This window comes from Geotrypetes seraphini, chromosome 1 (genome assembly GCF_902459505.1).
Source record: "Geotrypetes seraphini chromosome 1, aGeoSer1.1, whole genome shotgun sequence".
Lineage (NCBI taxonomy): Eukaryota > Metazoa > Chordata > Amphibia > Gymnophiona > Dermophiidae > Geotrypetes > Geotrypetes seraphini.
In genome coordinates, this window is record NC_047084.1 from 376,239,788 (window position 1) to 376,254,444 (window position 14,657).

A 14,657-nucleotide genomic window follows, 5' to 3' on the forward strand; every position below is an offset into this window, starting at 1 on the left:
TTTCAACATCTACATGTCCTCTCTGAAACTCCTTCATCTATCCCCCCTAGAAACTCTCTACACCTACGCCGATGACATCCTCCTCCTCCTCGAGACCGACTCGAACCTCTCGAACCTCGCTGAGAACATATCCACTTGTATTACGAATCTCCAATCCTGGGCCCAATCTGTACAAATGAAACTGAATGAGTCCAAAACAAAACTACTTTGGCTCGGCCCAACATTAGATCATTTACCCACCTCCATCCCATTACCTTCTGGACCCACTCTTCTGCTTGAGTTTTCAAGCAAAGTCCTAGGCATCGTCATAGACTCCTCTCTCTCCTTCAATGATCACCTCAACTCTTTGATAAAAAAATGCTTCTTTTGCCTTCATATGTTGAGGAAGGTGAGATCCTGCTTTCATCATTCTCACTTTACCGTCCTCGTTCAATCTACTATCCTCTCTAGACTGGAATACTGCAATTCCATCTATATAAGCCTAACTAAGAAAAACCTCCATAGACTTCAGCTAATTCAGAACGCCGAGGCTAAGCTTATTTTCGCAAAAGGCAAGTTCGATCATGTCTCCCCACTCCTCTCCAAGCTTCACTGGCTCCCAGTATACTCCAGAGTCCTCTTTAAATGTGCCTGCTTAGCCTTCAAGATCCTACATGGCGTCCTTCCTCTCGTCATCCCACTCTTTTGGAATTCCTCAAAACCACACTCCACCAGACCCTCCCAAAAACTGAAACTATCATTCCCCTCTATAAAAGGTATATCCCGCGCAGGAAAACTTGGAACATCTCTCCCCTTTAGAACCACAGAACTCTGGAACAACCTCTCATCCCCACTCAGAAACTCAAGCTCCTTCCAATCCTTCCGCAAACACTTGAAAACTTGGCTCTTTGCAAAAATCTAATCACCTCCCATTCTCCAGTATTCTGTCCCTCTCTTTCCTCTTAACTCTGTAAACCGTGCCGAGCTCTGCGCTTGCGGAGATGGCGCGATATACAAATCTAAGGTTTAGTTTAGTTTAGTTTACTTCCTTCTAATTGTGCATTCTTTCTTTCTTTTCCAACATTTCAATCACAATCCAGCCCCATCTTATTTGGGTCCAGGTCTCTCTCTCTTTGCCCTCTGTTACCCTTCCCATATCCAGTGTCAGTTCTCCTTTGTTCCAGGTCTCCCTCCTCTATTATGATCTTGCATTTCTCTGTTCTTCCTCAGGATCTCTCCCCCTCTGTCTGCACCTCCCATAGTCCAGCATCTGCCTCCTGTCTTTCCCCTTTGGTCCAGGCCTTTCTCTCTCTAGTCTTTCTAATCTGCTTACAACCCCCCCCCCCCTTTTCTCTGCCTCTTTCTCTCCTTCCTTCCTTCCTCTCTCCTTCCTATGTCCTTCTCACTGCCTTCTAGCCTTTGTCCCAACCCCGAAGCCAGCCAGCCTACCTCCTTGCCGCACTGAAGCCAGCCAGCCTGCCTGTCTGTCTGCCTCCCTCCCTCCAAAGCCTACCACTGATTCTTCTCCCCCACCCGGTCCGCCACCGCTGCCCGCTGCTGCTTCCTGCCCACCGCAACAACAGCAAGAAAGGCATGTCCAGGTGTTGCGACAGGGGATCTGAAAAAGGGACAGTCCTGTTCAGAACAGTACGTATGGTCACTTTAAGCATACCTACCAACTTCACAAAATTAATCCTACCCCAACAAGGACCTTTTGCTGTTATTGCGTTATTCATAATTTTGTTACGTTTTGGATTGTGATTTTCTACCTGCATTCACTTTCTCTCTCTCTCTCTCTACTATTTTACTTTGTTTCTAACTCTACTATTTTACTTTGTTTCTTCCTCTCTGTTGTGAGAATTGGCGTCGGGAAGAAGGCTTCTGGGCAGCAAGAAGAAGGTGCAGCGGCGGCGGGGGAACGGGAGTTTGATTCGGCGCTTGAGGGAGGCTGGCAGGCAGTGGCAGGGGGGCGGGGTTTAATCGGGCGCTGGAGGGAGGCAGACAGGGAGGGAGGTAGGCAGGCAGGCTGGCTTCGGGGGAGGGGGTGGGACAAAGGCTGGAAGGCAGTGAGGGGGCCATAGGAAGGAGGCACTGAGGACGCTAAGGATATAGGAAAGGGCACTAAGGACATAAGAAGGAAGCACTAATGACATGGGAAGGAGGCACTAAGAGCACTAAGGACATGGGAAGTGGCACTGGGGGCACTAAGGACATAGGAAGGAGACACTGGGGGCACTAAGGACATGGGATGGAGCACTAAGGACATAGGAAGGAGGCACTGGGGGCACTAAGGACACAGGAAGGGGCACTAAGGACATAGGAAGGAAGGAGGGAGGGAATAGAAAGGGACAATTGTTGGTCCTGAGTGCAGAAAGAAAGGATGCACAGTCAGAAGGAAACGCAACCAGAGACTCATGAAATCACCAGACAGCAAAGGTAGAAAAATGATTTTATTTTAAATTTAGTGATCAAAATGTGTCAGTTTTGAGAATTTAGATCTGCTGTCTATATTTTGCATCTATATTTGTCTATTTTTCTATAGTTACTGAGGTGACATTGCATATTTTAAAGTCATCTGCCTTGACATCTTTGAAACCCCCCAAATATAAATGATAATTAACATTTTCTCTGCGTATAGTATGCTTTCTGGGTTTTTTTTTATTTTATGGTTACCATTATGAATTAATAAGATATTATGTGTACATGAGAAATGAATGGAAGAAATTGGGGGGCGGGATTGAGGTGGGGGTAGGGCAGGATTGGGGGCGGGACCGACAATTAAAAGATGTCCCGTTTTGATGAAAAAAATAAATGGTCACATTATCCTTTTCCCAATCAAAGCTGAAACTTCTCTCCTATTTGGCTCTTTCTCCTGTATTCTTTTGCCTTCTTCTTCCTTATTCTGTGATGTCTTATAGGATTGCTCTATTCTTAAGGATCAGTGAGTACTGAACAGAAAGGAGTAAGTGGAACTGGAAAGCAAATGTTGAAATTACTGAAAATAAACTACATCAATTCTTAAACAAGAAAATGCAAACATGTTAATGGTTAAAAGAATTAAGTATTTTCTTCTTGGAGTTCAGGAGAAAGCTTTACAGGACCTAGGAATTTATTTGGAGAAGTCTGGACTTGATTGAAATTTTTTTCATAATTGATCATTAGCTACCAGTAGTTTGTACATGAAAATGGGCATATACCCAGGACTAGTGATTTTAGAAAAGCCACCACTTACATGCATATCTGCAGCAGGCACAGATTTCAAGAGAGAATGCTGTGTGTGAGTTATTAAAATAACGTGTACTTCATGTTTTAAAAGGACTACACATCTTTTTCAAAACATTTCCCTGTCGGCATTTTCTATACACCTCCTCTGAGAGTTATCGAAATGGGGAGAGCCACTGGTGCCTTGGCACCCCCCAAATTTTCCTTCCCTCCCTCTACTTCTTACCTTCCTTCTCCCAGTGCAGCGATGCAGGATACAGTGTGATGTGCTGGTGCAGGAACTTGTGTATTTGTGCATGATCAAGGCCTGCTGGATCCCTCCCCCCATCAGGAAGTTCAGAGAGGTGGGAGCCAGCAGGCCTTGAGTATGCAAGGATGCTCAAGGCCTTGTGCTGGCCTACAACAGTGTGTCTTGTGTTACTGTCATAGGTGGAAGTGAGATAAGAAGTGGAAGAGGGAAAGAAAGAAAATATAGGGGGAGCCAGGAAAGAGAAAAATGATGGAGATCGCAAGGGGGAAGGAGGTAGGAACTGAGAGAGATGCTGAACACCAAGACACCAAAGGGGAAGAGTAGAAAGGGAGAGAAATTCTGGATGTCATGGAGTTGGGGGGGGAATAGGGGGTGATGAGGGAATATGGAATGGTAGGGAAGGGGAGATGCTAGAGTTGGGTTCAGGAGCTGCGGGTGGAATTGAGGTGGGTTTGGGCACCCTTAACAATAATATGTTGCATCTTGACACCATAGGTGGATTGGGGTTGTAACGCATGGGTTGTGTTGGACAATATTTTTACCTAACACTGCATCAGCAACTGGAAAATGGGTGGGGCTGTAGATTGATTGGTTTAGCCCTTCCAAGCAAAAAGATGTTCCAGTGCCCCTGAGATGCACTGTGTTGGCTTATCTGCCTTTTGAGGGGTACTCCAAAAATTATATTAATATCTTCATCTGCCCACTTGCTACTGTAATTCAAAACTACAGTATCTCATTTCACATTTATGGTCATGACATTATTTTACCTTATCATACTAATTTACACTCCCCCAGCCTCTCTTGTCTACAGCAGTTTCTACATATCATAGCTGGGTGGCTAGCAGATCATCAGTTGGTTCTCAATTGTGATAAAATTGTAACCTGCTGACGGACAGGTCACCTGTCTCCACTTTCTGAACCCCTTACTTTACTAGGAATATCCAACATTCCAACACCTAGTTTTCGTTATCTATGGCTCATCATTGATTCTCAGCATACTTTCACTGTTCATGTTTCCTCTGAATGCACAACTGGCTTTTTATGACAACTTCTTACAGTTAGATGTCTTTTCAATGCAGATTCATTCCACTCAGTGATATTATCCCTACTTGTATCACAAACAGATTGCTGCAATCTACTGTACCAACACTACTTAGTCCTTATTTAAGAGACTCCAGACTCTACAAAATAATATTAATAGCTTTATTTATATCCTGTCATACCTTTTCAGTTCAAGACGGTGTACAACTAAAGGTGCTGTAAGGACAGCGAGGTTACATCAGTTAGATTTGGGAAGGGGTAGAAGACAGTTGAGTAAACGAGGCGGTATGGAGTAGGAGGGAAGGAATGTGTAAGATGAGGTAAGTGATGAGCAAAATTGAAAGATCACATAAATACAGCCATTCAGCTTCTTTTCCTACTGGTGACGAAAAGATTGTCACCCCACTGCTCAAAAAATATAACTGGCTTATCATATGTAATTTAAAACCCTCCCACTTGCTTTCAAAGCATTTTGCCAAGACACCCCACCTTACTTGTCCAGTCTGGCTATCCCATACTCCCCAGCACGTGTCAATATCACTGAATGGCAATTGCCTAGTGTTGCTGGGGCGCTGTTCTGCAAAGCTTGAGAGCACGCAGCATAGTGCATTTTTCTTTGCAGCCCATGCACTATGGAATTCAATGTCTGTAACACTACGCACTGAACAGTCGACTAAAACTTCCAAATCGCTATTAAGGCCTGGCTTTTTCAACAAGCTTTCAACTCCTGATTCTGGCCTTTGGACTGACGTTTGCTGGTCTCCAGTCCCTTTGAAGATGCTGACTGTGTTTGGTGTGAAAGTATCTTTTTGGTCTCATACTTGGAGTTCATTTCTTTTGATTTTATTTAGTTTGTAAATTGCTTTGTTCTGCCAGACAGTTGAAGCAGTATAGCAAGTCGGGAATAAATAAATATTGGTTGCTCTCTCTAGGCTCTCTCTTAGATCTGTACCTGTTCAAATTTCTTCCTTTTGTCAGGTCATGCCAGCCTTGGAGAGAGGCAGTTTCTGCCACTCCTTCATTTCTCAAGAAAGAAAGAAGAGCATCCAGCCCCAATATACTGGCTAAAAGGATATATTCCTTACCCAATGATGGACAAACCAGCCTTGCTTCCATTAAATTACCGTATTTTTCGCTCCATAAGGTGTACTTTTTCCCCCAAAAAAAGTGGGTGGAAATAAGGGTGCGTCTTACGGAGCAAATGTAACCTCCCCCCCCCCCCCCGGTACCTTCCAAACTGTATGGAGTCTACCAACGTCTTCGGGGCATGCGCGCAGTAGCAGCATGCTGGCCAACCCTCGTGGGCCGAGGCTCGGTTGTGGTGGTAAAGGGCGTGCGGAGAACCAGCCAGGAGAAGCATGTGGCTGGGGAGTGACGTCAGTACGCCACGAGCCTGGGTCCTGCTGCGGCCTGAGAATGGTGGCTGCCACCTTCCTACAGCGCCCAGTTGAAGACGCTCTTGGCTGTGAGGAGCATTGGGGGTGCCCCTGCTGGTCTCCAGCCTGGAAGGTGATCGCTTTGCCCAGGTGGGGATGCCCCTGAGAGACTAGTGTGGTATGTTATAAACGATATGTTACAGACAGACTGTGAGTAATGGTAAATATAAAGAATGACACAGTGGCTGTTACCCGCGGGTAGCTGCTGAAACGGTGAGGGGGAGGAAAAGTGCTCACTGCGGGTACAGGGACAAGGCTATCCACCGCTCTGTGGAGCGGTGAATGGCCTTGTCCTCGCAGTTAAGGGAAGGAACACGCACGGTCACCAATCGCACACGCCCCCCCTCCTTCCTACCTACCCGAATCTATCTTCCCCTTACCTTTGCGGCGCATTTTGAGTAACTTTCACAAAGCTGTTGGAGCCTGCAAGCAGTAGCGTGTGTGTGTGTGGGCGGAAGTTTCTCCTCTGACGCAACTTCCGGTTTAAAAAATTGTAAGGTCTTCAGTGTTACCTACAGCATTGATGACATAATAATCTTCTCTTACTTCCAGCATGGAAACACTGAAATTAATATACGTATGGTGTTGGAACACAGAAATAATTGTAAGATTATTATAAATGGGTTGAAAACAGAACTCAACAGTGTAAGAAGATGAAGTTTAATTTCTGGAGACATTCACATGCTCTCATGCATGCACAATCCTGTTTCTTTTCAGGTCTTTAGACATTCTCAGCTTAACTTGCCTATCCTCCCACCTACCCCCACCCCCAGTTTCTTAAGCTTTCTCCACCTTATCTAGGTTTTTTCACATTAACTAGTATCTTGTTACGTGAATTTTTTTGTTCATAATAGATTAAAGAAATAAGCTCCTTTTTGAAACAGCTGTTTTAAATAAATAAGGCAGACATATTATATTTTATCCCAGGACAAGCAGGCAGCATATTCTCTACATGTGGGTGACGTCACCGACGGAGCCCCCTAGCGGACGTTTTCACAAGCAGACTTGCTTGAAGACCTTCAAGCTTGCGATTGACCTGCGCATGCACGTGTGCCCCTCCCGCCCGGTCTAGGGCATGCGTCTCATCAGCGTGGCCTCAGTTCAATATTTTCCACGGAGCCAGAAGCACTGCTCACTTGCTATGTGCGATCTCGTCCCTCTTGCACCACAGCTTTCTTTTTTATTTTCGTTTAAGTTGCTGTGCTCGCTTCTTTATTATTTTCTTTCGTGTATTTTTGACCGGGTCTCCGGTCTTGCTCTGGCTGCTTGGCCTCACGGGGCCGCAGTCGTCTTTTTGCTTATGCCCCGGCCTCGCTCTGGGTTCAAAAACTGTACTAAGTACAACCGGGTTATCTCCATCACCGATCCCCATCGTTGGTGTGTAGAGTATTTTCTGTTGCCCAAGAAGACAAGTGTGTGGAGTGTGTGGCGCAGTGGTTGGATCTACAGCCTCAGCACCCTGCGGTTGTGGGTTCAAACCCCGCCGCTGCTCCTTGTGACCCTGGGCAAGTCACTTAATCCTCCATAGCCCCAGGTACGTTAGATAGATTGTGAGCCCACCGGGACAGATAGGGAAAATGCTTGAGTACCTGATTGTGAAAACCGCTTAGATAACCTTGATAGGCGGTATATAAAATCCTAATAAACTTGAAACTTGAAGACGGGTGATTTGCGTCCGATCCTGGACCTCTGTGCCCTGAACAAGTTTCTAGTCAAGGAACGGTTCAGAATGCTCACCCTTCCGATGTTGTACCCCCTCTTGGATGAAGGGGACTAGCTGTGTTCACTGGACCTCAAAGAGGCGTACACGCACATTCTTATACACCCGGCCTCGCGCCAGTTTCTGAGATTCTGGATGGGGGATCTCCATCTCCAGTATTGTGTTCTTCCCTTCGGCCTGGCGGCCTCTCCGAGGGTTTTCACAAAATGCCTGGTTGTGGTAGCTGCGGCCCTGTGTCTCCGCAGCCTGCAGGTTGTTCCCTACCTCGACGACTGGTTGACCAAAGCATCCTCTTCGCCAGGAAGTTCTGCGAGCGACGAATCAAACCATCTCACTCCTTCAGAGCCTCGGCTTCGAGGTGAACTTCCCCAAGTCTCACCTCTCTCCATCCCAGTCTCTGGAGTTCATCGGAGCGGTCCTGGACACAGTTCGTCTGCGCTCCTTCTTGCCTCGGCCTCAGCAGGAGGCCCTTGTTTGTTTATGCCAGAGGGTGGCCCATCTGTCTTCGGCCCCGGCTCATCTCCTAATGGTCCTCCTCGGTCACATGGTCTTTATGGTTCACGTGACTCCTTTTGCCAGACTTCACCTCCGTATTCCTCCTCCGCAAAAGGTCTTCACGACGGACTAGTTGGCCTATGCTTGGGGGGCTCATCTGGACGGTCTTCGCACTCAGGGTCTTTGGTCCCATGCCGACCGCCTTTGTCACATCAATCTACTGGAAGTTCAAGCGATTTTCCTCACCCAGAAGGCTTTTTGTCACCTGCTTCGCGACCAAGTGGTGCTAATCCGCACGGACAACCAGGTCGCCATGTATTATATCAACAAACAGGGCCAGCACAATTGTCTGGCGGACAGGTTGAGTCGTCTTCTGCAGCCTCACGAATGGTCCATCCATTCCTTGACTCTGCATTAGGTGTTTGCTCGTTGGGGACCCCGGATGTCGATCTGTTTGCGTCCCCCCCCTCAATCACAAGTTGCCCCGCTTCTGCTCCAGGGTTTACACCCCTCTCAGGCTCGAGGCGGATGCTTTTCTACTGGATTGGATGAACCTATTTCTGTATGCGTTCCCTCCATTCCCTCTGATTCTGAAGACTCTCGTCAGGCTCAAGTCCACGTGTGCCACCATGATTCTGATAGCTTCTCGGTGGCCCCGACAACCGTGGTTCTCCCTTCTGTTACAACTCAGTTCCAGGGAGCCCCTTCTTCTCCCTGTTTTTCCTTCTTTGCTTACACAGAGTCACAGTTCTCTTCTTCATCCCAACCTACAGTCTCTGCACTTGATGGCTTGGTTCTTCGAGACTTAATGCCCTTGTTCCAGTTCTCCCAGCCTGTGCTGGACGTCCTGGAGGTGTCTCATAAGGAGTCCACTCGCCAATGTTACCTTCAGAAGTGGACCCGCTTTTCTTCCTGGTGTGCTACTCGCAGCTGGAGCTGATCTCTGCCTCCTTGTCTGCTGTCCTGGATTATCTGTTACACTTGTCTGGCGCTGGACTCAAGTCCTCTTCGGTTCGAGTCCACCTTAGTACCATTACTGCTTTTCATCAGCCGATTGACGGGAAGCCTATCTCTGTTCATCCTGTGGTTTCCCGCTTCATGAAAGGCCTTTTCCACGTTCATCCGCCCCTTAAACCTCCTTCTGTGGTTTGGGATCTTAACGTGGTCCTTACTCGTTTGATGAAACCCCCGTTCGAGCCGCTAGCACGGGCTCACTTGAAGTATCTTACTTGGAAGGTTGTGTTTCTTATTGCTCTCACTTCTGCCCATCAGGTCAGTGAGCTTCAAGCCTTGGTAGCGATCTGCCTTTCACTGTCTTTCATCATGATAAGGTGGTTCTCCGTACCCATCCTAAGTTCTTGCCTAAGTGTTCCTGAGTTTCACATCAACCAATCCATTGTTCCTCCTGTGTTTTTCCCGAAGCCCCATTCTCACCCTGAAGAAGTGGCTCTGCATTCTCTTGATTGTAAGCGTGCGCTGGCCTTCTACTTGAAGCGCACTGCTCCTCACATTCGGCTCCCCAGCTGTTCCTCTTTTTCGATCCTAATCGCTTGGGTCACTCTGTCTCTAAGCGGACTATTTCTAACTGGTTGGCCACTTGTATTTCTTTCTGTTACGCTCACGTTGGTCTCTCCCTGCCGGGTCGAGTCACAGGCCACAAGGTCCGAGTGATGGCCATTGACGAAATCTGTAAGGCTGCCACTTGGTCCTAAGTTCATACGTTCACCTCTCACTACTGTCTGGATGCTTTCTCCAGGTGTGACGGCCACTTTGGCTAGTCCGTGTTGCAACATCTGTTCTCCTAGTTTGCCAACTCTCCCACCATCCCATTCTGGTTAGCTTTGATGTCTCCCATATGTTGAGAATATGCTGCCTGCTTGTCCTGGGATAAAGCACAGTTACTTACCGTAACAGGTGTTATCCAGGGACAGCAGACAGGTATTCTCACAACCCACCCACCTCCCCGTGGTTGGCTTCTTTGCTTGCTATCTGAACTGAAGCCACACAGAGGAGACGCATGCATGCGCGAGCCAATCGCAAGCTTGAAGGTCTTCAAGTAAATTTGCTTGTGAAAACGTCCGCTAGGGGGGGCTCCGTCGGTGACGTCACCCACATGTTGAGAATATCTGCCTGCTGTCCCTAGATGACACCTGTTACGGTAAGTAACTGTGCTTTATTGAATGCCCCTCAACGTCGTATAATTGTTCCCTCTTAGAGGAATTTCTTCTGTAATTCGCTGAGTACTCTTTTTGAAAATAGATGGAATATTAGCTACATTACATTATAGTATAGTATAATATGTCTAAGCAAGCTTATTTTGACCTCTGGAGATGACTTCAGATTGATCTTATAAATGGTGATACAATTGCTGGTTAAGGTTTTTATCATATTTAGGGCTGTTGCTTCTATATGCTCATCACAGGTACTGAGGAGGGGGTTAATTCTGCTTTTACTTTTGATTTTAATTCAGATTTTAATTTTTGAGCTATACATTGATGTTATCACAGATGTAGACTAGGAGTCTCTGCCTGGGGGGATTGGTAGGGATGAGATAATGAGGGTAATGTGCAGGCAGTGGGGACTGGGAGGGGTGTGAAGTGGGAGAGGGCAGAATGTATATGAAAATATTAAAGCCAAAGGATAGTTCTGTCTATGATATGTCCTAATAACTTTGTTTTACCTCTGTGACATTTGATTATCTTGGATGTTAATTTTTTGGGTCACTGACATTTTATGAATCTTGCATAAACACTTCCCCCTCCATATTCACAGGGGTTAAGGGCACATCCCCCCTCATGAATAACTTTAGGGCCCACCTCCTGGATGTCTCCACATCTTACTTTTAAAGCCTGGTGGTCTAGCGGTGAAGTGGTACAGGAGTGATATTCCTATGCTCCTGCCCTGTGCAGAGCCATGAATAAAAATGGCTTGCACGAGTTCTGGCTGTACTCTCGGGAGACTGCTGCTGGAGGAAAAAGACCTTAGAGACCCCTGACAAAAACAACTATTTATCCGTCAATATTAATAGGTCTAATTCTCATTCACCGATCCACAAAAACCTCATTTTATTTCATAACATGTCATTTGATAAATTATTATGCAAAATCATTAATTTTTCATCCAAATAACTGAGCCAGAAAAATGCACTTATCTTCATATACCCCAAAAGGCTGTTTTCACCAAGTCATGGCTTCATCAGGGGTTATTTGTTTCTTGTGCAGAAATCATAATTCAGCTTTTTCAAGATTAAGCACAATCATGCATAAATATGAATGGTGTTCAGTCTCATTGGTAGCAATATCTTCTGCCAAAAAGGTCAGACTGACACTATTATAATGACTTGAAAAAGTCTGCTTATTTACAGAGGCAGCAATATCAAGAAAAACCAGGGGTTGGCAACCTTTTTAAAGCAAAGAGCCAATTTATCCAAAATGTTTGACCCAAGATTTACAAAGAGCCACAAGGTATAGCTTCTCTCCCCTCCAACCCCTTGCAGGTCTCTGCACCTCTCATCCCTTCCTCCCTCCCCTGTCCCTCTCCCCCAACCCACAGCCAAGGTTCTCTCCCCTCTCCAGGCTCTGATAGTTTAATCTCCCTCCCAGTACCACGATTCCCCCCCCCCCCTCCGAGCCTACAGAGGTATCAGGAGGTCTAGCAGGTGTCTTTGTGGTAGGAGTGCAGCCTTCTAAGATGGCTGATGCAACCCCACACGGCACTACAGGAAATGCCACGAGCAGCTGCAAGAAGTCACGGCAGCTGTTTTAGAAGGTAGCCGCAAGGAGGCAGGAGCAAGAAGGCCGTGCTCCTTTCAGAAAGACTCCCACAGGTACCACGGTAGGCCCGGGAGGGCATCATGGGGTTGAGAGGGAGATTAAAGTGTCGGGGCCTCGAGAGCCGCAGCCACATGGAAGAAGAGCTGCAGCTGCAGGTTGTCGACACCTACCTTAGACAGCCCTCAGTGAATGACTGGTGCATTTCTACTAAGAACTGTGGTTAAAAAGGGTTATATATTTTTTTTAATACAGTACTTTTCTCTCAAAAGATAGGAACAGCACATCAGGCACAGATTCAGCAGCCTCTAGTTTGGGGTAGAACAGCAGTCTTTTATAATGGGGAATGTGTGGTGCAGTGGTTAGAGGTACAGCCCCAGCACCCTGGGGTTGTGGGTTCAAATCCTGTACTGCTCCTTATGACCCTGGGCAAGTCACTTCATCCCCCAGTGCCCCAGGTACATTAGATAGAGTGTGAGCCTGCCAGGACAGATAGGAAAAAATGCTTGAGTACCTGAATAATTTGTAATCCACATAGATTTGTAGGATATGCGGAATATAAATAATTAAAAAAAAATTTTTTAACTCGGTTTATTTTTATGCTTATTTATTTCGACACTTTATATACCGCCTTTGATCAAAATATCATGGAGCTGACATAGGATAATAAAAGCAGTGGGGTTGATGTCCAGACTCCCCAAAGCTGATACTGAGCCAGAACTCCTAATGTTTATACAGTACAAGCATGGTGTAGGTGTTACTCAGTTTTCTTCATTATTTATCAAATATTGTCACTAATATAGGGGTAAGACCATTTTGCAGGTTGTGCCATATGTTGTTCTTCCTCCTAGCAGCGAGAAGAAAAACTGAAAATAAGGGCTTGAGATGCTAGAGATGAGAGTCTGATCTTATACAAACATGTACAAGGACATCCGCTAACCTATGTAAAAGAGTTTAAAGAAATATACCCTCTTTTATAAAACATGAGCTGAACAGACACCAGTTTACACTGTGCCATAGAGCTCCATTTGCTTTGCCTAGTTGACAGGGCTGGTAGACCAGAACTTATCCCTCCTCCCGTTCCAAAAGGAATTATCCATTGTAAAGTTCCTAGCAGCAATTGGAAGGAATAAGGTAAAGATTCCTATAATATTAGAATTTCTTTGATTAGGTTCTTTCACTGTTCTACCCTTTCTTTGGACCTGTAGAGTGTTCTCTAAACCTGTTGGCACCCAACCCACCATAAGAGGTCTTTTCTGTAATGTAGAGGGTTTCAACCCAGTGCTTGGAAACCAGTGTTCAGGAAATGTAGTTTTCAGGCAGCCACAATGAATGGACATGGAATACATTTATGTATTTGGATCTTGGAATATCTCATTATTATTCATTCTGCATAGTCTGAAAATCAGACCAGTCTTGGTTGTTCTTCTCTTGAGAACTGGATTGAGAACCGCCTGCCTAATCGCTGCATCCCTAGCCAGCTCCTAAGGATCAGTTTTTTAAATCATTGTGTGAACGGGTTGTATGTTGAATCAGCCTTTGTGTATAGTATGGGTCATGTCCTAACTGTATGTTCATTGTCTTTCCAGGTGCGCTGGCTCCCTCCCTCAGATGCTACTTCTCCGGGCTGGAAGTCCCGTCAGTTCTGCTGAATATTATGTAAGTAACTATCATTTCTGTAGCACTGAAAGTTATTAATGTTGCCTTCTCAATATATGCTTCAGCTGTCTGCAAAAAACCGATAGAAGCAAATACAGCTGGCAATAGTGACCAAAAGTTCCAAGTTGATGCCAGTCTATAAAAAGAAGTAAATGTCTGTGAACAGATAAGTCCACTTTTACATCTGAAATTGTGGCAGACAATAAAATCCACAGACGTAGTATGACAATTCAGCTGGCAGATGGTGTTGCAAGTTGGTACCCAAGTAGATGAGAATAGGCCCATACACAGGCCGTGTTTCAGCATGTAGAAATGCCTTAATCAGGGATCCAACATATACATCACCAAGCTGATCCAAAAATATGAGCAAATAGACACGGAGACTATAGAGCATTGCTGAGTGCCAACACTGCAATGAAGGGAGCTCAAAGAACTTGTGTTGAGAAGATTGCAACACAATGATTAAGGGAGGATAAGAAGATATTCTTACCTAAAGCCACCTAAACTAATAAGAACAGAGCTCAATAAAATGTTCCTGATTGTAGTAAAGTAGTTGTCTGTGTATAGATCAGTGTTTCTCAACTCGGTCCTGGAATACCCCCTTGCCAGTCAAGTTTGCAGAATATATCCACAACGAACATGCATGAAAGAAATTTGCATATAATGGAGGCAGTGTATGCAAATCAAGTTTCTACGTTTTCATTGTGGATATTCTGAAAACCTGACTGTCAAGGGGGTACTCCAGGACCGAGTTGAAAAACACTGGTATAGATGACCAGCAGGAAACAGGATCCTCAATTGCTTCATACAATGCCTTGGCTAAATGTATTCAGATCTGTCAGGAAATGGATCTTAACTGCTCTGAAGTAGGATCAGATTGAGGAGGAAGGGGTTACCGTTGATGGGGGACTAGGGATATAGAAGGTGGGAATCATATGTTGCTGGGTATCTGGGAGTCCTTTGTGGTGTTTTTGAAAGTGAGAAAGACTTTGCATCTTTTGGCTTATTTGAGGAGTGAAGAATGCACTTATTGCTAGCTTGATTGCATTGGTGAATGCCTCTCTACAAGAAGGAATCTTTCCAAA

General features: G+C 45.7%; 1 protein-coding gene across 7 annotated transcripts in view; it reads left to right on the forward strand.

The window, feature by feature from the left end:
- The window catches only part of RBPMS (RNA binding protein, mRNA processing factor), a 572,887-nt gene that overhangs the window by 491,835 nt on the left and 66,395 nt on the right, over positions 1-14,657 (forward strand). For all 7 annotated transcript variants that reach the window (XR_004536566.1, XR_004536565.1, XR_004536564.1 and 4 more), the window contains one exon: positions 13,503-13,572. Coding sequence is in view for 4 of the 7 variants with exons in the window: in XM_033915619.1 (XP_033771510.1) it covers positions 13,503-13,572 (70 nt within the window). In the remaining 3 variants the exon portion in view is untranslated. The remainder of the gene's footprint in view (positions 1-13,502; positions 13,573-14,657) is intronic.